This window comes from Phaseolus vulgaris, chromosome 2 (genome assembly GCF_000499845.2).
Source record: "Phaseolus vulgaris cultivar G19833 chromosome 2, P. vulgaris v2.0, whole genome shotgun sequence".
NCBI classification, from domain to species: domain Eukaryota; kingdom Viridiplantae; phylum Streptophyta; class Magnoliopsida; order Fabales; family Fabaceae; genus Phaseolus; species Phaseolus vulgaris.
In genome coordinates this window covers 31734016-31758876 of record NC_023758.2, presented here as the reverse complement: position 1 = coordinate 31758876, position 24861 = coordinate 31734016, and the positions used below count along the sequence as shown (strand labels likewise).

General features: G+C 33.0%; 2 protein-coding genes across 4 annotated transcripts; one reads left to right on the top strand and one right to left on the bottom strand.

The window, feature by feature from the left end:
• Nucleotides 1-8276: 8276 nt before the first annotated feature.
• On the top strand, nt 8277-18624 carry LOC137811469 (protein SPA1-RELATED 2-like). 2 transcript variants are annotated; one of them, XM_068613242.1, is made up of 8 exons: nt 8277-8519; nt 8920-10667; nt 11097-11254; nt 12443-13280; nt 14624-14770; nt 16614-16931; nt 17227-17286; nt 17643-18624. In XM_068613242.1, exons 2-8 carry the CDS (start codon nt 8964-8966, stop codon nt 17832-17834), a joined length of 3417 nt encoding a protein of 1138 aa, XP_068469343.1. In that variant the 5' UTR covers nt 8277-8519; nt 8920-8963; the 3' UTR covers nt 17835-18624. The 2 variants fall into 2 exon arrangements, with proteins under 2 accessions (XP_068469343.1, XP_068469344.1); XM_068613243.1 differs by having other exon boundaries at nt 8379-8519; nt 8865-10667.
• A 628-nt stretch (nt 18625-19252) lies between these two features.
• On the bottom strand, nt 19253-23653 carry LOC137811468 (uncharacterized). 2 transcript variants are annotated; one of them, XM_068613241.1, is made up of 3 exons: nt 23227-23653; nt 20889-22876; nt 19253-20571 (listed from the first exon to the last, which is right to left on the bottom strand). In XM_068613241.1, exons 2-3 carry the CDS (start codon nt 22849-22851, stop codon nt 19940-19942), a joined length of 2595 nt encoding a protein of 864 aa, XP_068469342.1. In that variant the 5' UTR covers nt 22852-22876; nt 23227-23653; the 3' UTR covers nt 19253-19939. The 2 variants fall into 2 exon arrangements, with proteins under 2 accessions (XP_068469342.1, XP_068469341.1); XM_068613240.1 differs by having other exon boundaries at nt 20889-23638.
• Between the last annotated feature and the right edge of the window lie 1208 nt (nt 23654-24861).

The following is a 24861-nucleotide window of genomic DNA, read 5'->3' as shown; positions in this document are numbered from 1 at the left end:
CATACACGGGAAAAAAATAACTTCCTGCCAAAACTCAAACAAAACACATGAATAAGCAAACAAACAAATCAGTGTTACGTTAATAATCATTTTTCCCAAATTAATGGGGGTGAAGATGAATGAATATAGTAGAATGAGAAAAAAAAGAATAAAAGTGAAACCTCCGGGAAGGTTTAAGCAAGCGAGGTCAGAATCAATGTGGTTGAGATAAGTGAAAGGGGTCGCGAAAGGTTGGGGAGAACAGTTGATTCTCCTTCACCTATATCAGCTTCTCCATTTTTTACTTCTTCCGCCTCCACTTGCTCTTCCAATAATTAAATAATCAAAATTATATAGGTTTCTTTCGTGTTTCTTTTATACTCTCATGAGATAGCACTGAGAAAGAGTGGAGGCTGATGAAAAGGCGAAATGGATGTTGTGGACGTTGGACGCTTACTTTAGATTTTTTATAATAGTTGGTTATTGTAAATGGTTGTGTTTGGCCACTACTTACTTACGTTTCCTAATTTTTTTTTACTCTCTCATGATTTGAAGAGACACTCTCTCTTTAAGCAATTGATTTCCAAAATAAACCATCTCTTTTAATTCAAAACCGCTCCTACATTTATTCCAAATATTTTTAAAAAGAAGAAAATGATGGAATACCAAAAATAATGAAATAAAATTAAATATTAATTTAAGAATAAAATAGGATAAAATTTGAGAGCAGTTAAAGTGGGGAATTCCCTTTATATATGATATATATAAATATATAGATATAGATTATATAGATATATAGATATAGATTATATATATAGATATATAGATATAGATTATATATATATATAGATATATAGATATAGATTATATATATATATAGATATAGATTATTACTATACAATTATCTATATTTATATTTATCCTATATATAAAGAAAATTTCACTTTATAATACTTTTTTTATATACAATTTTTTTCTAATTCTACATTTATTTAATATATTTCATTTTATTAGTATAATAGAATATTTTATCAATTCATATGAATTACTTAAAAAATATATTTAAAAAAAAATTAAATTAATATTAATGTACTGTTTTATAATGCAAATTAACTTTTAGTTCTTCATTTAATTCTTTGTTTTAAGACAACAAAGTAAGAGAGAGCATACTCTCACACATTCCCACATCAAATCTCACATATTAAATAAAGTAATATTTATTTTTAATCACTCCATTTCAAGCAATTATATTATTTGGTAAAGTCATTATTCTTTTGTATCTACCATCAAGTCAATCATAACCTTAATTGAACATCATCACATTCTCCGTTCTCAAATTTACTAATGGAAGAAGAGAAAAAACTTGAAAAAAAAGACTCAAACCAGATAAAAAAAAAAATTATTTATCAATTCATTATTTTTCTTTTACACGTTATTTTTTCTTTTTAATTTCAACTCATTCTAAAATTATTTCTATATGTACAAAGTTAAATAAAAGAGAACAATGCAGTTGCACCTGTGTAACTGCTACCTGCTGCTAGTATAATATAATATAAATTAAACATATGGAATAAATCATATAAAGAGAAAAATATGTGTTAAAAACTATAAATGTTTTTAAATATATTTTTCAACAATGTAACCTTTAACCATTTTATTCTGGAAAGAATATTTAAAAAATAATAATGTGACTCAATATTGATTAAAAATATATAAATTAAACTAACATATAAATATGTTTTTATACATAATTGGTGGACATGTTGTAGCCATTTATATCTTTTAACAGTTCACCGTCTAATTGTTTATAACGTTATTTTAAATATGTACGAAATTATATTAAAAGACAAATATTCATTGTTCGTACTAAAACAATATATGTTTTTTTATTATTGTTTTTTAACAAAATATGTTTTAATCTATTTTAGCCATAATACTTTTCAAAGTATTATTTACATGCGGAAGTCTTGTGACATCAATTAAAATGTTTTTCTGAACATGGATGGATTATTAATTCTTAAGATCAATGTCTTAATAATGTAATTAACAAATCTTAAATAATAAACAAGACATCTGGATTTACATGGATGTAACTTAATTATTTATACAAGTAAATATTCAATACCCTCATTATAAATATAATAAAATTTTAACTTCCTACAAATATATCATTTACTTATACGATAAATGACTTAAATATAAAAATATAGTCCTACAGTGAAGAATGAAAATCTGAATACCCAATAATGAGAATGTCACGTGTAATAGGACATCTGATTATGCATAAACAAAAAATATCATTTAAAATATAAAATATTCAAATTAGATATTTAATAAATATTTACGTTTGATATAAACAAAAAGAATATCACTAAGTCGATTGAAATTCCTATTAAGTAATGTCATTATTTTTTTAAGAAAGCTTCGTACTCGAGATTTGCTAAACCCACAAACTTTATTTTTTAATTTATATACGTGTGTGTCTTTTTTTTAAATATAGTTAATTATATGAATTTTTTAATTGGATACATTAAAATTGTTTATTACTTTTACATATATAAATTAATTTATTATAATTAATAACTATAGTTAAGGTTTAAGGTTTAGATCTGGAGGTATTAATTATTTAAGTTATAATACTGTTTTATATTTACATTCTTCAAATCAAATAACATAATATAAAAAAATAATCTTTTAAAACACTTTTTATTTTATTTTATTTTAGTTTTAAAAGATATTAACGGGATCAAGATTCACTAGCACGAATAACAAATTGAAAACAACAAGTTAAAGAGAAATATCAACAAAACAAATTCATGTGTTTGGTTTGTGTGAAAATAAAAACTATAAGATAACTTTAGACTTTCTCTCTATCTAATGAGGACTTTAACAATTACCAAAAATTCTCGAAATAATTTAAGTATATCCTTCACAAAGATCATGGTAGGCTTCTTAATGAAGTTGGGTGGTTCTATATAGCAAATTTTGTGTTCTTTATTATTACAATATATCACATGAAGTCTTCCTCTTATGTATAAGTGTTTGTGACAAAAGAACAAGTTGTTCAAAGTGTTATTTAGTCTTCTAATGACTTTCATAGGAATTAGAACCTAGTTAACAATCAAACTCTCGGTGAACAAGAGAATAACAATGATCTAAGTATATATTGTTATCACTTGACAAACATATTTCTAGTATTGGGTAGTATAAAGCCTCTAAGCTCAAGAACCTGGTTTTACAACAAACGAAGTTTTTATTTTGAATTTTTAAGTTGTGATAATATTTTCATGACTAGCATTAGGTCGAATTTTGTGACCATACATATAGCTTGATGGTTATAGCTTAGTATAATTAAATAATTATTGTGAAACAGTATGAATTCCCAAAAGCATTAATGATGATTTTTATATGTAATTATGAGTTTTTATACTCTCGAGGTATTACGTTAGTCAAGTGATTGCATTTCACCCAAATCTTGCCACGTTATCCTAGAAGGACATGATGTTTCAAAACTGCGTTTTGCGCTAGACTTATCCTTGCGCGAGAAAGTGAAACATCTTCAAACATGTATAAAAGTCAAAGTATTTTCATTTCTTGCATATTTTGCTCCTTGATTCTTGTTGGTACTTGCTCGAGCATTTCATTCGTCCTTCTCCTTTGCTTCCATTCTCTCTAAGTACGTATCTTTATTGACTTCTTCTTTGTCTTCACATTTTGATTGCTCTAAAAGGAATAACTCTCTAGTAAGCAAAGAGGTTGCTTCCATCGAAAATGACTACTCAAAGAGTCGTATAGACTCATTTTCAATTGAAGGGGACTCCGTGAAGGAAGTTGCTCCTCCCAATCTGATTGTTGACGCGTCAGTTTCTATCATGTCAAGGAAAAAATAAGGTCATTGTTGTTCCTTTGAGAAAATGAAAAGTCTCCTCTCAAGTTATCATGGAAGCAGAGACCTTTGGGCTAAGTTTAGCCAAGATGAAGAGAGAGGATAAGTTTCCTCTTATCTTTGTTCCCAAGTACTCATGGGTGCTTAATGAATTTGCCTCTTATCCCCCTGACTTAACCTCGAGGGAAAAGGTCGGGGAGTTTGTATCCTCATTTATCATTTGCTTGAAACTTATGGGCGAATTTATAGCGGTTAAACCATGTGGTAAGTCTTATCGTGTTTTCACAAAACCATTTTAGAACAATGAACACTTTAAATTTGTATACAAGTTCTTCTTTAAATAACTTGACAAGTTATTTCCACTGTCACCGTTTAAGTATTGAGTGTTCATCGTCATTAATGTGGCACCGAGCCAATTGCACCCAAATAGTTAGGCTTTTCTAAAAGTCTTTCAAATACTTTATCATCATTTTCACATTAGGTATACCACAAATATCTTTATGTATTTTTATCAGTTGAAACATGATTTAGAGGTTCGTTGGGTTTCGTTGAACAAAGCCCAACATGGTCCTCTATTCACCATTCACAGCTCCTTCTTCAAAAACATTTATTTTTTCAAATTGAAATGTTCACTTCAAGACACCCAGAAATACATTTTCTTTTATCCAAACTTTACACCAAAAATCCCCATATATTGGCAACGAACGAACAATTTTAAGTCCATAGTCGAGTACCTTTTTTTTCCTAAAAATGATAAATAAAAAATAATTAAGAACCTCCTCACCTTATTAGCAGCAAAAGCCACTTGAACGTGCCTTTAGTTGAGGATTCTCGTGCCTTATTCATGGGTAAGGTTTACAAAATCTTTTGTGTCAAGTTTTGTTATTCGTTTATCTTACTTCATCTATTTATCATACATATATTATGGAAAAAGACTTTGATTTTACAAGGAATTTCCTACAAAGGTTGGAGAGCTTGCATTAGAGAAAACCACACCAATCGCCTTTCAAAACCTTTATAATCATAAACGCTAAACCCTAAACCACACTAACACCTCTTAATGAGATCAACGCATAGAGGGCAAGGCGTGGGCTGGACTCTCAGACTAGCTTGAGATTGAAAACTTATTATTTCAATAATATTGAAAGGAGTGTACGTTTCAAATTTATTGACACGCCTCTTCTTGAAAGTCTGGATGTCGAAGGGTGCATTAGTGGATTTTGAAGAGACAAAATTATTAAAAACTTGTAAACAATAAGTTTGTTTTGAACAGAAAAAAGTTAAAATGACACAAATTACACACTATTTTGAGAAGCATAACAAACTTATAGTATAAATAAATATTTTTTATTGTAAAATAAAACCATGTTAAAAACACATTAGATTAAAAAACAATATAGCTTGAAGAAAATATGAACTTTTAAAAAACTATATATACTTTACAAAATTTTATTTTCTTGTATTTTTCTTTTGTTTATCTTCCACACTTAATTTCGAGTTTGATTTTAATGTTGAAATTATACAAGTTTAATTATTGTATTTGTATTTTATATATCAAAATTATAACATATTCATAAGTGGAATTTTTTAAGACTGGATAGTCTAAATAAAGAAACACACACATATTAATATATATTCTATCTTAAAAAATATTTTTCATCTATAGAAAAAATCATAAAAATACATTTCCTAATTAATATTGATTGTAGACAACTTTCCCACCTTTGTTGTTTGACAATAAACTTATCCCTTCCCATCAAACAATTCTCCTTAAAATTGTTGTAGGTGGTGCTTTTGTTATTTTTTTTTCATATGAGAAAAAATAAGATGAACCTTGAAAAATACAGAGACAGTAATTTTCTCTCTATGATTTGTATAATAAAAGTGATTGTATGAGAAAATAATAATATTTTTTCTTAAAAGGTTGGAAGGGAAGTTATAATAAAAAAAAACTAAATTAACTTTTTTCTTCTAACCTACCTCTTGCTTTAATGGAGTATATATATATATATTACTTATAATAATATATTTTATATTTATTTATATTTTAAAATTAATATTTTTATATAAAAGCGTAAGAAAAAACTTTAAATTTAAAAAATCTTACAAAATCGATTTATATATTCAACACATTTCTAAGTGACTTTTGTTTGTTAACAAAAGTAATTACTGATTAAATATCTCTTCAACATTAAGTAGAAGGAAGACGAGTCACTAAAGTGCTACTTGAACCATTTTTAAGAAGTTTGGTATAAATTCAACAATTGAACAATAAGATATCCGTTGTCGCCTTTGTTAACCGACTCTACACTAATCCCTCCATGAAATCCCACATTCTTGTAAGGTAAAATCCTTGACAAAAATTTGCGTTTGACCCGTTTCTCACATAGAAGTCGAGTTGGTAGCAGTCACATAATCCAACAAAATTTTGATAGAATAAATTCTATATGGTTATGGTACCTATTAAAAAAGTATAATTTAAGTATAATTTCATCTTATAAAATTGATTCATAAGATAATATTTACAGTTACTAAAAAATATTTTTATCTCATTTTAGTAGTATAATACCCCACTTAAAGTATCCATGTTTACAAAAACAACACATACATCAGCAATATAACATATTATAAATTACTAATTTTTTTCTTAACATCATTACTACAAATCATCCATTTTTTTTGTTTTCTGAAAGGTATACCTCTTTCTTACTAATTTATATGAAAAAAAAATATTTTTTAATTTTTCATTATCAAATAGCTTTAATATAATTTTTACGTGCTTCCTGTTTCCTTTTCCAAAAGAAACAAATTACTCTGTAAAAAGAACCAAACAAATATAACCTTAACCTAGAACATTTTAACTTTTAATATAAAGTATTGTGGACATTAACTGTGGTATTGGGTTGGTGCTATTACTTTCCGTACAATGGTGTTACCGTTTATAGAAAACCCTTGCAAACATGTTCTTGACAATGACAGAAAAATTGGAACCTTAAAACAGAAAATATCACAGATTAGTGGACGACGATGCTTGCCTTCTGTTTTGGGCCTGTAGCACTCTAAAGTGAATCTACGTGGAACATCCATTGCCATTTGTCGTTTTTTTTCTAAAGTGGGGAACGCAAAATCAAGATGTGAATTCGATTTGATATTTTATGCTAATTTTGTTTGTAGAAATAAATAATTCATTTAATAGTCAAATCAACCGAAAATTGTATTTATGAAAAAGGTCTTTTAAAATATTAAAAACATATTATTTAAAAAATATAATTTTTAGTACCTAGTTGTTTACAAGTCGAAATCAATTATAATTTATATTACTCTTTCCTCTCCAAATCTTCTCCAATCCATTGATGTGCATTTTAAAAATAAACTGTGTATCAATTTTTAAAACAAATAATACAAACAATATTTTAAATAAAATGATTGACCCTAACAATACTATTTTTTAATTTGAGTTCAAAATAGGAATAACACTTAAAAAAAACAATGATTGATTAAAAGACAAAAAAAAAATTAGCTATAATTTTTTTTCAATTATAATTTTAGTAAGAATCATTTTATTACGTAATAAAGAAATTCAACATTTTTTTAATTGTTAAATTTATCTAATAAAGTGAGAGCTATTATAAAATAATATTACAAGTTTATTTTACACCGTTACGATATAAAACTGATTTATATAATATATAGAGAAATTGATTACAACGCGCTTCTGTTTTTTTACACTCGTATTCAATTATAAATTGTCATAATAATAATATTTAAAGTGATTTTTAATTGATTAATGTAATTTTTTTTTACAATGATAGAATAAATATAAGGATTCTGGAAATTTATTGCAAGCATTGCAAGTAGCCAAAGCTGATTAGAAAATATAATAAAATATAATATTGTGATATTTTGATTAATAAAGTAACTAAATAGTACATAAAAAAGTGTAATCGTTATAGAGATATCTATTTCAATAAACTGCGAATTTTTCTTACAAAAAAAAAAGACACGGGAATAAATATGACCAATAAGAAAATAAATAAAAAGTAGAAAAAGTGAATAGAGAAATGAGTGTTATTTTTTATTTTAAATTTTAAAATATTTGTACTATTTGTTCTGAAAATTTTAAAATAAGAAACAAAAGGTATATATTTTTGGAATTAAAAAAATAGAAAATATTTGTCTCAAACCAAATAATTCTTAAATTTTATGAATTAATATTATATTAAAAACATAGAATAAACAGTTTTGTTTAGAAAACAATCAATTATTATAATTTTGAACTTAAAACTAAAATCACCAAATAACCAGTATAACTTTCACTTTGAATACTTGATACAAAATTAATTTTTTTTAATTCATAACAAGAGATTAGTTAAAATATATTTAAATTTTATGTATGATATTATTTAATAACGATGGAAAGATGAACAGGTAGTCGGGTCGGGTCGGGTCGAGTGAGTACGGGCGGATTCAATAATGAAGGCTTGCACCGTTATCTTGAATTCACTTGTTCATTCATTCTTCATGATTCCATTGTTATTAGCCAATACCACTGGGTCTGTATTGTCAGAACACAACTTCTACTTTTATTTCCTTCTTCTTTCCCTCTATAGTTTGGTATCACCGACTTTACCTCTCACCACAGAATCGCTTTTCTGTAAGTTCTCTTCTCTGCCACTCCCTTAGCTTCCACCTAACTTTTCCTTTCTCGCGCTTTTTTCTGCTCCTCAATTTAATTCCATTACTTACATGCTTATCTCTTCCACCTTCATCGTTTTCGCATGTTTAATTGTTTATTATGCTTTTTTATTTTCTGTAATTGAAATGAGATTCACCTGCGAGGTTATAATAATCATGTCCATTGTTCTCTTTATTTTTTGGAATTTCACTTTCCGAATCTGCAAATTGCATAGCATGTATTTCTTTTTATTCTATTCTGATTGTAACTATAAATGGTAATTAATGAATATTTAATGACGCGTTTTTTAAATTTATTTGGCAGATTGGTCGATGTTGTTTGTAAGCAGTTTTTGTTTGTGTTTTGTTTTGATTGATAGATTTGCTGCTGTGGATATGTGATTGTTGAACTTAAAGCTACAGCATGGATGAAGAATTGGTCGATGAGGCAACACAATTGGAGGTTGCTGAGGATTCGCAGCGCCAGAACAAAGATTTACCTCACACGGAATGCCGAAAAATCTTGCAATCCCAAGAAGCCCGTATCCCTGTTAAGCAGGACTACTCGCACTTACCACCTCGGGAATATGATGATGTTCTACATGGTAAAAATGTAGTTGAAGGTATTGACCATGCAGATACATCACAGCATCCTGGTGTAAGCCTTTTTATGGATGATGGTGATGCTATGGTCGAAGAATTAACAGTAAAAAGTTACAATGGCTCAAGTTTGGATATTGGTACATCAAACAACCGAGGGCAAATGTTTAATCGGCTGAACCATTGGCAGAATTTTTATCAGGGAGCAAGTAATTCAGGAGTTGGAAATTCACTAAGTGATATTGGAACTAGAAACAGTGTTCAGGCCACATCCAGTGCTCGGGAGGATATTGGATCCTCATCTTTCCCAGAGATGCTGGCCAGAAAATCTCTCAGTGATGGCCAGAGCAATGTCATGGAGCACTTGGCAGCCGCTGAAAATAAAGAGGGTGCAGGTGATGTTCGTCAAGGAATACGGACAAAAATTATATCCCAATCAGGATTTGCAGAGTTTTTCATAAAAAATACACTGAAGGGTAAGGGTATTGTCTATAAAGGTCCGTCGTATGATGCCTTCTGTGTTCAGTCTAGAGAGCAAAACCGGATGAAGACTAACATTGCCACAGAACAGAATCAGATGAGAACCAGCATTGGCACACTGCAGAATCAGACGAGGACCAGCATTGGCACTGATCAGAATCAAACTAGGACCAGCATTGGCACAGATCAGAATCAGATGAAGATTGGCATTGGCACAGATCAGAATCAGATGAAGATTGGCATTGGCACAGATCAGAATCCGATGAAGATTAGCATTGGCACAGATCAGAATCAGATGAAGAATAACACTGGTACTGATCAGAAACAGATGAAGACTGGTATTGTTACTCACTTGAACTCTAATCAATCTGTGGGCTATGGTTCCAAAACTACAAATTTTTCTTCTCAATGTGGTGCTATGCCTAGATCTGGCAGGTCTGAATGTAATGGTGTGACTTTGAGAGAATGGCTGAAACATGGGCACCACAAAACTAGCAAAGTGGAAAGTTTGAATATATTTAGGAAGATTGTGGATTTGGTGGACAACTCTCACTCTCAGGGAGTTGCATTGCATAACCTGTGTCCATCTTATATTAAATTGTCACCATCAAACCAAGTCATGTACCTTGGTTTACCTGTTCAAAAACGAATGGTGGATGGTGTTGTAAATTCTGAAGTTGTCCACGTAGATAGTTCTGTTGTTAGAAAAAGACTGTCAGAGCAAGTAACATATCCCTCTCATGATTTAGGGTCAAAGAAGCAACGGCTTAATGAGAATTTGAGAGTTACCGGTGGTGACTTGGGTCTTGAAACTGCAAGTGATAGGAAACTTCATAGCGGACCACAAGATTTTTACAATGAATATGAGGAAGATCCCCAATTTTCTAAATATAACATTGGAAGAATGTCTAGCATCCCTCATGTATCTAATGCAGGTCAAATTCCATTGACATCATGTGAAAAATTTGAAAATAAATGGTACACAAGTCCTGAGGGAGGTTACACAACATCATCAAATATCTACTGTCTTGGTGTCCTCCTTTTTGAGGTGTGTAGACAAGTTCATGATGCTTCCATTTATAATGCAATTTTCATGCATTCTTTTATAGTGTTTATTCCTCAAAATTGAAACATGTTTCTATGGTATGAACTTGTGAAGTACACATTGAAATAAGCTTTGGTCTGTATACATCAGCTCAACTTGGCTTTTTAGTATTAGTGTTGATTTGGAAACTTATTAGTTTTTCTCTCTTTTTTTTTTCTTCACTTTACTGATATCTTCTTAGCAAGGCTCAAACCCAGATATTAAAGTACATTTCTTTGCAAAGTGGCTGCCTCATTTCAGGCTGAATAAAAAACTAGTGCGGGAGTTTAGTGAAATTCTTTCCGGTCACTAAAATTAAATAATTGGTATAACTGGAAGCAATTTGATGCATAGCAAGTTCAGCTGCTGATTTTACTTGGGTCAATTTTTCAGTTACTTGGTCATTTTGACTCTGAAAGAACACATATTGCAGCAATGTCTGATCTTCGACATAGGATTCTTCCTCCAATTTTCCTATCAGAAAACCCTAAGGAAGCTGGCTTTTGTCTTTGGCTGCTCCATCCAGAATCGTCCTCACGTCCAACAACAAGGTAGTACTGGAAATATTGTCTATCATTGTTAATATCTGATTAAATTAAATCATTATATGAAAAAAGGATTTCACAAACATCTGATATACGTATCTCACTTTTTTTCATTGCTTTTTTGGATGAATGTTGTAGATGGAAGAATGTATATTGTGTAATGAAACCATGGCATGCCGTTTATGTTGTTGTTCAAAGAGGTATAAGCATATGCATAACATTTGTCATTGTTAGGCTCATGAATCAACTCTCATGTGATTATCTGTGTTATCACTCATCATAAGATCTTTGCTCAAATCTCCTCTCCCCCACCGGTGGGTTAATTTGGATGTTGTATTATGTATAGGCCTTATTAACTAAGTGTTTGACTTAACTAACAAGATGAAAGCCGTGAAGAAACTTACTTTATAACTCAATAATAAAAACATAATTCCCATATGACTAGGCAATGGCAGCCACATTTTTCTCATATTATTTATAAAAAATTGTCTCTGAAGTATTATAGATAGACTTGAAATATTTGTTCTCTGATATTTCTTCTCTATCCCTTCAATATTACTAACTACAAACTTAATAAACATGTTTGTTTTTAAATTGCATCTGCATTGAAAAATTTGAAACATAGGAGGTTGCATTGAATGTTACAAGGCTAAGGGGAATAAATGATCTAATCTTTTGATCATTTTAGTCACACAAAATGCATTTGGAAAATTTATTGCAGGAGGAAGAGGGACATGTTTTTTGAGAAGGTATATGGTTGGTAGTTATGCGTGAGGTGAAGGAGGGAGAGAGGAACTTCTGATTTATTAGGAAGGGAACCAGGGTAAGGGAATCATAATCTAGAAGGAATTTTTAGCATCTTGTTTGTGTCCTAAGCTCTCTGAGCGATGCTATAATTTCTTTCTTTTAGAGTAATTTTCTTTTTCTGTGTTTTAGATATATTCCAGTGTTCCACTGTTAATTTTTGCCCTCTGCAATATTCAATGCATGTTGCATTTATGAGTGACTAGTTTTGTACTCATCAAAATCATTCAGAGAATTTTTAAATTTGATATTCTTCTCTTTCTGTCCTTGAGTACATATTTATTAGTGTTTTGGTTAATATGCTTTTAGTTCTTAAAATATGGACTTCAAACCCGGAGTTATACTCTATTGATATGATTCCCTAAAGTTATAACTTCTGTTGCATAACAGGGAAATCCTTCAGTCTGAATTGATTAATGGATTGCAAGAGTTTTTTAGTGAGGAACTTTCATCAAGTATTGACCAAGAAGATGCAGAATCAGAATTGTTATTGCATTTCCTTGTTTTGTTAAAAGAGCAGAAGCAGAACAGTGCTTTCAAATTGGCAGAAGAAATCAAGTGCTTGGAATCAGATATAGGAGAGGTGGACAGGAGACACGACTCAAGAAATTCCTTGGTGTCCTCTGGCTTGCAGAATGACTACTCTTCTCAGAAAGAGATTATGCCTCTTAAGAAGGACTCTTTAAGTTTAGAAATGCTGCCCTCAATATCCCCCATCTCTAAGTCAAATGAAGTGAGATTGATGAGAAATATATGCCATCTTGAAAGTGCTTATTTTTCCATGAGATCCAAACTTCAGCTTTCTGAAACAGATGCCTCAAGTCACCCTGATAAAGATGTACTAAGAAATCGTGAGAACTGGCACGTGGCCCAAAAAAGTGAGGAACAACCTAAAAGGAAAGATACTTTAGGGACATTCTTTGATGGTTTGTGCAAGTATGCACGTTATTGCAAGTTTGAAGTGCTGGGTGTACTAAGAAATGCTGATTTTAACAATCCTGCAAATGTCATTTGCTCTTTAAGCTTTGATCGGGATGCAGATTACTTTGCCTCAGCTGGGATATCTAAGAAAATAAAAATATTTGAGTTTAGTGCACTTTGCAATGACTCTGTTGATATCCATTACCCCGTGGTTGAGATGTCAAACAGATCAAAACTCAGCTGTGTTTGCTGGAATAACTATATTAAAAACTATCTTGCGTCTACAGATTATGATGGTATAGTCAAGGTATGTTTTGCATAAGACACTCTTTGAACCATTATTTGATTATTGGAAGATGTTCTTTGCTATATTCATCCATTACTTCTACGGAATTGATGTTTTTTTTGGTTCAAACTGAAATAGTTTGCCTTAGAAGGTCTACTCACTTTTTCCCCTAGAATATTCTGGCTAAATCTCTGCCCAATAGATAATTATTTTCTCAAATTGGTGGTCTTGTTTGGAATCTAACATCTAGTTTTTTAATCAGTTGTGTCATGACTAAAACAACTTATCCCTAAAGTTTGTGCTAGTAGCAGAAGACTAATGAATGATTTTATATAACATTTATTTCTCAAACAAACCCACTTATCCAGAGTCCTTTGGGCTTAAATCATAGATAACGCACAAGCTCCCCTACCTTGTGCTGAAATTCAATTTTTATTAAAAAAAGCGGTGAGACAAGGATCAGACTCTAGACCACTTTGTCATATAGACTCTAATGCCTTGTGATTAACTAATTGTCCTTAAAGCATAATCTGTTAGGTAAAGACATGAACAGCTTCATATTGTATCTCTAGCAATTTAATTAGTGACGTGTTAATGCCTTGATTTTATCATAGCTGTTTCCCTGACTTTTTAACTTGCATATACAGTTATGATTTAAATCTGAAGTTTCTAGGGATGTCTTTTTCCAAGTGATCTGGGTTCATAACTCCTAAAAGTTTTACCTTGTGAAATTGGAATCTAGAGATGAGTATTTATAATACGTATACATGGATAGAACAATTTAGAATACTTGGGATACTTTTGTTTTATTATTAAATACTATGCATTCATAGAAAGTTATAATTTGAAGGTAAAATCATGTGTGGTTGTGCACATGCTGATACCTTTATCCTTATAAAGTTTTCATTCATGCACTAGCAAAAACATAGATACTAAGACTTTACATTTGTGGATTTTTAAAAAGAAATGAAAGAATAAATAGTTTTCTTGATGGCTGTCCTCGATCTTTTCTTCTATGATATTCTCAAATAATGTCATTTTCTGCCGCGACTTTGTGCTACTGTTGCAGCACTACCTGAATCATACTCATTACGTGGAATGTATGCACTTTTGCCGAAATACATGTGGTTTGTGCATAACATATTATATAGCATTACATAGAGACTGGTGATCACCATTTACTTAAATATAGAATGGCATTCATTCACTTGATTGTAAACACCTGGGCCCATTATCACTGGGAAATGATTTTTTTAGGGGGCGGGGGGTTGGGTTCTGAGAGAGTGTAACCAATTTTTTGACAGCTGCACATGCTTTTACTTCCTGCATTAGTCAGGGCATTTTGTAATTTGATGCATTTTCAGTTATGGGATGCAAGTACAGGCCAAGAATTTTCTCAATTCACTGAACACGAGAAGAGGGCTTGGTCTGTTGACTTCTCTGTTGTATGCCCTACGAAGTTTGCCAGTGGAAGTGATGATTGTACTGTCAAGCTGTGGAGCATCAGTGAGGTAAACCTCCTTTTCATGTGCAAACACACACATATACAGTACATATGCATGTAAGCATGTGGGTGTGCAGATTTTGCTTGATTTCAAATTGGTAAGGAAGAAAGAAACTAGAGTTACAATGTATTTGAATTTTTGTTTCTTTTTTAGCTTTTCTTGTAACATAGCATGAATATTGTAATTTTTTATATTCACTGTTCATTTGGGTTGATCCTGGACTGGCTGACCCACCCGTGTTAAAAATTTCAGCTAGGGTTGGGTTCATGCGTTTGAAAATAGATAAACTCGTAGTAATAGGGTTGAGTAGTAGGTTTGGAAATTTCAAACCTGACCTGAACCGAACCTTTTCAAAAAAGTTTGAATCAATGTTGTTAGAATTGTAAGATTATGTGCAATTCGGCTAGCTACCTATTCATATCATAAGATAAATCTCGAATGACTTTGAATGTCATGGTCTATGAATGAGTTGGTGCAATTTCGTTTCATCAATATTTAGTAAGAAGTATACAATTTAGCAACTCATTATTTCTTCTTTTATACTTTCTTTTACCAATTCTCATGAAAAAAATTGTAAAGTCATATAAGCTTAAATGGTTAAATGAAGAGGAATTGAAAGAGTACTTATGAACTTATCCTATTTTATAATTCCTCGGCGACTTATTCATTCACTGCACGCACTCTCTTTGTCTGTTTCATTTCTTTGTTTTCATTCTTTCAAAATAGAGACTTTACAAGCTTAGATAAACTAATTGTTTTGTTTTATGGTTAATTTAATTTTAAGTTGTTACATTGAACTCCATATATTGGCTATATGATATATTTTAATTTATTTTTCATTGTCTTCAAAGCCTATTATTTGATTATTATAAATTATGGTTCGTGATTCAAAAATTAGCCTGACTATTTTTATCTGAATATTAATTTGATACCCTTGGTTTGGGTCCAAAATTTCCTCAAACCTGACCCATGCTCACATCTGCAAATTTCCCCCTTAAAGTAAAAGACCTTGATCACAGCTTTCTGTACTCGTATCAAGAAGATGAATGTAAGATTTTTTGTATGAAGAAAGGTTTCTGTTAAATTGTTTTATGTTGTGTTAAATGTAATTTTAGTCCTTACAAATAAGGCCATGTTTGATTTTAGTAACTAGATATAATCATTTCTTTTTGGTTCCTCATTTATGTTTGATTTTAGTAACTAGATATAATCATTTCTTTTTGGTTCCTCATTTATGGTAATCTATGATGCACAAATATGAAACGCAGATCGGATACAATGCAAGGCGTATGCGATATGACGATATGCTTATTTTAAAAGTAGAGGATGTTCTGCTTGACATATGCTTTGTTCAAAATGTATAAAAAAATTTAGAACATAATAAATATATAATTGCAATTGTGCAGATTTAAATTCGAATTACATTTCTTGGACATTGTCAAAATAAAAATAAAAAACTGTAAATCATTATCATCATAAAAATATTTGTTCATGGGTTTGGGTTCTTCATAGATACGCATTGGTGAAGTAAACTAGAGTATCAGTATCGGATATGGATACATGAAACAAATTGAAGTATCAGTGCATCATATATGGTAATATGTGCCCTTATTATCATAGACAAGAGACCAAAAGGAGGCGGTTATTTTTTTTGGGACTAAAATCATATTCAACACTTATATCTTTATTTTTCAAAATAAATAATGTTGTAGTGGAGACCTGTTGTTCATAATGGATACATTTTGCTTCACATTGTCTTTTCAAAAGTATAGGATGCTGTAAAAGAGTGAATGATAATTTCTTCCCAATAATTAATCAAGAGCTTATGCAGTATAATTTTTTTTCCCAGAGGAACTGTTTAGGCACAATCAGGAATGTTGCTAATGTCTGCTGTGTTCAATTCTCTTCTCATTCCTCCCATTTACTGGCCTTTGGATCTGCGGATTACTCAACATATTGCTATGATCTTCGCAATCTTAGAAGTCCCTGGTGTGTATTGGCTGGCCATCGTAAGGCCGTTAGCTATGTCAAATTCTTGGACTCTGAAACACTTGTTTCTGCTTCTACTGACAATACATTGAAGATCTGGGATCTCAATAAAACCTCTCCTGTGGGTGCATCCATTAATGCTTGCAGCCTAACCCTGTCAGGACACACCAACGAAAAGGTTTGGTTTTAAATTTAATAGCACTGGGCGGAATCTATGTTTATGAAGAGTCTGCAAAGCTTGTTTGTTACTCTTTCAAATTCCTTTTAAAATTTCACTTTTTTGGGGGTTAAATGGAGACTTAGATTATGGTTGATGATCTGAATATCAAAATCAATTATATGAGATCCATATTGGTTTTGACCAAAATGATTTGTTCACTGTTGAGGAATTATATCTGTTTTTGTCATTGAACTGGCCCATGTTTATGTTTTCCAAATTGGTTAGCTGAAATCTTCTGCCCCCCTCTTGACAGAATTTTGTGGGTCTGTCAGTGGCTGATGGATATATAGCGTGTGGTTCAGAAACAAATGAGGTATATATTTCCTTAACTCTCCTTGAGATTTCATCAAAATTCTCATGACGCCCTTCCTTTTTTCTTACCCCCACATTAATCTTCCTTAATTGTTTTAAAAACAGTATATATTACACGGACTCTTTTAAATGTTTGAAAATATTGTATAATGTCTTCTGATAAAAGAAGTTTCTATAGTGGCAAGAAAAGAAAAACTAAAGAACTGTGTCCTCGGGAAATTTTACAATGTCAGTGTAATTTATTGCATTCAAAATTTATTTAATGACTAATATAAAAAAGCGAATAGGCCAGAATTTTTAAATATCGAGCAGAAAGTTGTGTGCGTGTGCAGGCATCACAATTATGTTTTCTTGCAGGTTTATTCCTACTATAGATCGCTTCCCATGCCAATCACTTCGCACAAATTTGGGTCCATTGATCCCATTTCTGGTAAAGACACAGAGGATGACAATGGACAGTTTGTTTCAAGTGTGTGCTGGAGAGGGAAATCCGACATGCTTATTGCAGCCAATTCAAGTGGATGTGTGAAAGTGTTGCAGATGGTTTAAAGAAAAGGCTCCCCATGGCTGAATTACAGTTTTGCGAGTTCCTGGAGTTTGTCCTTGTCACTCAGGCACTCTGCCCAATCCCATGAACCCCTTGGGAGCGTATAAAAATTCTTTTGACATCTTCAGCTATGGCTTTATAATTTGAAGTAGAAGAAGGGCTTCAATGTCAGCCATAATTGAATGGAGAAATACATCTGCAATCTAAATCCTCATCTTTTTTGGTAGTTGGATTCATCATCATGTGCAACTCGGACTCCAAACCACAATTTCACATTGTCATATGTAGAAAAGGCTTGTTATACTTAAATATCGCTGGGATCAATCCGAGAAGCAGATTGAATTCGATACTAATTAAGGTCCACTTTAGAGAAACTTCTCAACAAACATTAATTGGAGAAGAAAAACAAATCAAATTTCTCCTATTAGTTAAAATCAATTTACGTGCATCGGTTTCCTCATTTAATATTTTTAAAACTGATGTGCGTAATTTAATTTTAACTTTCGGTAGAAATTTGATTCGAATCTGTACTTATTCATAAAATTGTCTAAATTGGGCTAAAGATTTTAGAGTTGAAATCATTGGTGCTAAGTTGGTTATTAGCTGAAGAATGTACCCTGTATCTATGCAAAGGTTAACCGTGCCAATGTAAATTGTATTGCTGTCCTTTTCAGATTTTATTTATTTATGAAGGACTAGCAACTGTAGGGTTTATAGGAAAACTGATTGTTTATCATAAGATGAATCAATCCTTTGCCATGAATGGAAAGCATATAACTTCAGGTTTATGCACTCTTTTCTTTCTTTCTTTTTTCTTCACTTTTATTGGGAAGTTGGGAACACGCTACATTAATACTTTTATATTTATTCATTAAGTTTTAAATTAAACAAAATCTGCATGTTTTTTTTTATATAAAATTTCGTAACACGTATTTAATTGAGGTTATTTATTATTTAAAAGAACATTTAATCTTTAATCATTTATAGGATATTTTAGGTTAAGTCCACATCAGATCATAATCGGATTAAGCTTAAACTTCCAAAAATATGATAATTATAAAAAAGAAATCAGTACAAAATCAAAATAATTAAACCCAATAATTTTAAGTTCAATATTAATTGCATTAAACATAAAATTCAACTCATACAAATTTTCCCTTCATAGAGATTAAATATGGTGTCAAACCAAAAAAATAATAAGATTAAATATAAAGACATGTGTTTGTCCCAATTTTATAAATAGAATAAAACTTAAATCAAAGAGCTTAAAAATGAATTAATATAATAACTTCATAAATACTTATTTGTTTAAGTGAATGTTGTTCTAATTTTATAAATAAAATTGTTTAATAAAATAAATCATTTTATCGAGATATTTGAAATCCTAATTTGATTTTGAGAAGATCGAAATAAAAAGGATAGAGAATTGGAGAGGCAACCTCCAATAATTTCATAGTATCATGATAATTTCACATCCAACCATTTTTCTTCTAAAGGGATGTGAAAGTATAACCTAATTTATACATACAAATATCTCCCTCCACCAACAGTTGAGATGCAAAAACTCTTCTCCTAAAACACAAGAAACCTCCAAAAGATTGCCAATATACAACTATGCTTCTAACCTTCCCTTAACAAGCTACATTTTGAGCTTCCATACTTTCCTCATAAGATATGCCCGTTTTAAGCAGGAACATATAAAGGTGGGGAAGATTCGAATGACGCAAAACAGTCAAAGGACTAGAACTGTGCAAACTAAGAAAGATAGGTTGATGAGTGTTTTACCTCAAATTCGAAAGATAGTATTGATGTTCGGTCACGGTTTTATCTTTAAAATCATCTCTCAGAAATTGAATAAGAAGAAAGTTTTTAAATTCACTACACTTCTAAGTGATATGGAACAGGAACAAGAACCGACGTCTAAGGGAGTGTACCCCTTACCTAAAGGGCTTGTCAAATAATCTAAAACACGTGAGAATCTTCCACCACAAGTCATCGTGAAAGTGAAAAGGGCCATAATCTGAGACATGGCCACAAGTTGTATAACAAAGGGATCGATGCAAACGGTGACATGCTTCCTCTTTTCTTCACAAAACTGCTTTCGGAGTCAGAAAGATGACCGCTTGTCTGTTTTCTTCTCAAAGGGGCTTGGGGGAGTGACTGCCAACGGCGAAAACCTACCTGTTGACATCCTTGAACCGTTGTCCGAAACTGAGACATTATCACTTTTTCTGCTCCTTGTGGATGTTCCTGCATTGCTCAATGGACGGGGTGGCGTGAGCCCCTTCAAATTGGTCTCAGTGTTGGCACGTCTCATTCTTCCCGGGCTCAAAGATTTGTTCAACTTCATCCTTGAACTATCTGTCATCCTACCATATCTAGTTAATGCTGACTGATCCACTTTCTTCGACCTTAAACTGCCCTTATGATCCGACAAATTACCCTCGTGTTTTTTCCTTGAAGGAATGGGCAATGGTGATGGTGATCGGTTCCCTTTGGAGCTGCGATCCGATTCAGACCCCAGGGTAAGCCGTCTTTTACTGGGGCTCAACCTCGTTTGAGCCGGTGATGGTGATCGATTCCCTTTAGAGCTGCGATCCGATTCAGACCCCAGGGTAAATCGTCTTCTACTGGGGCTCAAACTGCTTGGAACCGGTGATGGTGTATTCACCTTTCTCGTCCTTGAAACTCGACTCGATGTAGATGGTAATGATTTTGTCGGCCGCAATTTTGGCGTTCCTGTTTAAACCAGTTTCATATGCATTTAGTTTCTTGCAATCAAATTCAGCAAAATATGTATTATGCTAGCAAACATGCTATGAACACCTTTCATTTTGCCTCTTTTGTGTTTGTCATATTGTATTATATTACCTACCACATTCACATTTCTCTCTTTTCTTTCTCTTGTTGGTATATTTTAACACAAGGTGTGCATGAATGATCTTTTAACGTAAAGAAGATGAAAGTTCATTCTCAAGAGCACTAGAAAGAAACCGTGATGAACACTTAGAATAAAACCCCTTGGAAACGATATACATATATATAAGTGAACTGACCTTGGTCCTTTTTTTCCTTTAGATGTGTTTGCTTCTTTATTCTAACAGTTTTCTTGTAGGGCACTTGAAAGGAAACAGTTCGTGCGTCACAAACTGATGTGGGGTAGGTTGTTCGAGGGAGAGGATCTTCCACTATGAATGCGTTATCATCTTCACAGAGTGTTCTTGGCTCATCACTTTCACTCCTATACCCATCCTTTCGGTGGTGCTCGCAGCACTCATCTTTAGTACCGCTGTTTTTGGGATTCATTTTCTCTTTCTCCACAACCTTATAAGCAAACATTTCATAGGGTATCTGCGACACAGCGGAGACACAAGACGACCTCTCGGTGGAAAAGCTCTTAAGGAACATTGTCTCTATCTCGCAGCAATCAACAGGAGGAGCCTCAAGAACGTTGAGCTCAGGGTTGGTGACTTGGGACTCTGAGTTCATGGTAAGGAACTTTTTGGTGTACCGCAAAATCCTACAGATGGAGGAGAAGCTGGGACGCTGAGCAGGGTCAGTTTGCCAGCACTTCTTGATCAAACTCACAAGGTATTTCGGGGAATGGTAAGGAAACAAAGGTCTCTCACCGACTTCGATGTTTTGGACCATTCTGTCTCCTTGAAAATGGTTTTCTTCAAAAGGCACTTTCCCTGTCAACAACTCGAAGCATATCATCCCAAAGCTGTAGGCATCGGCTTTCTCTGTAGAAGAACAGAGGACATTCTGCGTTTGTTCCAACCGGGTTAGAACTTCAGGAGCATACCAAGTGAAAGGGCTAAAGTCATGAATGGCACCAGTGTCAGCACTACCATTGTTGACAGAAGACAAGGCAAAGCCTGCAACCTTTGCCTGAAAATAACCCTCTTGGGAGTTCCTTGACTTGAGGTGAATATTCAATGGGTTAAGTTGTCCATGAGAAATGTTTTGGGAATGAAGGTACTCCATGCCTCTGGCCATCTGAAGCATGAGATCCACCACAACAGGGACAGAGAACAGAATCTGCCTCCTGGGACCACAATTCTCTCTCATGTAAGTCCACAAATCCTTCTTCATCAACTCCATCACAAGAGAGAACTCTTGCTTCACCTCGTCGTAAAACCCGCAAAGGTATTGCACTATGTTGGGGTGCGAAAGCGAGAGCAGAGAAGAGACCTCACCCTGGTGCGCTTCTCTCTCCCCTTGAAAGTTCCTCAACGCGAAACTCTGCCCCAGCCATTGAATTTCCTTGAAGTCCCTCAGGTGGGCCAACCGGCGTCTCACCTGGTAATCTTTGGACCCGACAAGCACCGCAATCGGGCTGATCTCCGACCCGTTAAGAAGCTTCTTGAGGAGCATATTAGCGAGGCCACGTTCGCTCTTCCTGAACGCAGCAGAACCACCCTCCTTCGGAGTCTTGTCCCTGATGGCCTCGATGAGCCTCCACCTGTCCTCCCTCCACGCGTTCTCCAACTTCTTGCAAATGCCGCGCGGGACCAGGTACTGCTTCCCGAACCTCCATTGGAACAGCTCCGGGTCGTTCCACTCCACGTCGTACTTCCGATCCAGTATCACCTTCTTCTTTGCCTTCTCCTCCGGGTGCAAACCTGAAACCTCCCCTGCAATCTCGATGGCCTCGATCACCGCCGGGAAATAGCAGAGGAGGTTGTGGATGTGGAACTCCACGCAGTCTCGGTGGTGAGAGAGGGTGACGGCTTTCCCCAACCAACCTTTGGAATCCAAACACTGCTTTATGTAATGCTCTCCCTCCTTGAAAACCCTGCACAACTCACTCAGAGGAAATTCCAGAACCTTCCATTTGCTGTTCCTCTCTTCCAGCTTCAGGTTCTGCCGTATCTCCTCCGCGATCGTGTCCATCGCCAAACTGAATATTTCCAGGATCAAACAGCATTGCCGTTGGTTGATTTGGATTTCGTCGCGCAGAACCATAAGCGCTTTCAGACTCCCTAACACCTCTCCGATATGCCGGAACTGTTCCATTCCGGCACCTTCAATTGATCAAAATCTACAAAAACAACGTAACGTAACGTTGAAACAATAGGAATTGGGAAGAACGTAACGTAATGCGAAAAATTAATCCATGCACAGTGTGATTTCGTATAGCCTAATTGAAAATTACAACACCATCAGACAGGGAACCAATATCATTTCGACAAAATGTTTTTGAAAATTGGTATGTTTGATCGCGGTTTCAGCCACAGCGTTACAAATTTTTACGGTCACCGCAACCGCCATTATGGCCGCATCTGCTAATTGTTTACAATGTAAAGGATCCGGTCAAAAGTGTGATTTATGTATGAACAAAAGAGATAACGAAATCGTAGAATACTAATTCAAAAGATGACAAAATCATACGCTTGGCAAGGCGCAAAACCAAGCACACTGACACGGGAGAGAAGGTTTTTTTTTGGGGGGGGAGGAGGTTAGGAATTTGTTTGCAGGGTGGTGTGATGATGGTGGTGGTGGTTTGATGAATTAAGCAATACTGAAGGTGGGAACAGAAGAAAGAAAAAGTAACGGAGAAGATGAAGAGAAGAAGAAACGGAATGTGCAAGGGAGGTTGAAAACGGGAAATGTGAGTAATGAATGTTGGTGCAGTGAGGGGTTGAAGTAGGAGTGTTTTTGTGGCGTTAACGTTGTTCCTGAATAACCTAAGATTTTGATTATGATGTTCGCAGAACGCAAATGGGCGCTGCATGTCTCCGATGTTGGCGGAGTTTGGTCTTGCAACGGCCATCATTATCATTCACCACTCTTTTTGCATTCTATCTTCCCCACCTTCACCATCGTATAAATATGGAAAATAAAACCTTTTACACTCCTTAAAAAAATTATATCCACTTTAATAATAGAGAAATTGTATATTAGAATTTTAAATTGAAAAATAAAATATTATTTTGAGCTGTGAAGTGAGTTTTTTTATTGGATGAATGTGAAAATTTCATTACCCTATAAATATTCGTATTTTCACAACCTATAAAACTATACCCCTTAACAATTTTACTATAATAATGTAGAAAAATTATAATTTCACGACAAATATGTTTTTTCATAGTCCTTCGTTATTGAATAATTGTCTCTTTAAATAATACTATCAATATACTTTTATTTTTTTTCAATAATTATATAAAGAGATTCATTTGGAAGGATAAAGTATTTGGTTAACTAATTCAAAGTCATAATTCATCATCAAATAACAAGAAAATTAGTCACACTTTAGTCTTCCATGTCAAGGTAAACGAGGAGAAAAATTAAGAAAACTCTAATAAATGTTCCTATAAAATTTGATCATTTATCTTTAATGTTTATAGTTTTTTTTAATCAGCAAACAATAAATAAATATAAATATAAACAATAAATAAATATAAATATAAACAAAAGATAAAAGGTATTCTAACTCTTATATAAAAAAGAATCTGAATAAAAGCAAACCTTCAAAATAAAACACAAAAAATTCCTAATCTCACGAAATAGCGTCATGCAAAACAAAAAACCACATCAAAGAAGAAATGTGTCTCTCAAACAAGAAAACCAAACCAAAGCATGAGCAAGAAATAGAAGGCACACCTGCCGGACCAAACAGAAGGAACATAAGACCAACCTTTCAAACCACTTGACGATCAATATTTTGCTATCATAATAATACAAGAAGATGGGCTTTGGACCCAATAAAAAAAGACAAGTACACCATTAGAATCTTGTTTTTTTAACCAAGTCAACGACTTATCTCTTTTTATAAGTTGTTCTGCTATACGGATATTAAAAAAAATATTTTTATTTATATATTGTTCTAGTTTTTAACTTTTTAAAATTCTTGTTTGTTTTTAGTACTACTGTTAACTCTGTTTCTTCGTATTTTGAAAAGGTTTTGCTTTCAGCTATGTTTTTAAGACAATTCTTCTACTTGAATTTCATTTCTTATTTTGATTCCGAAAAACAACTTATACTTTCACGTGATTCAACTCACTCGTATCGGTAACTGCTCCATCA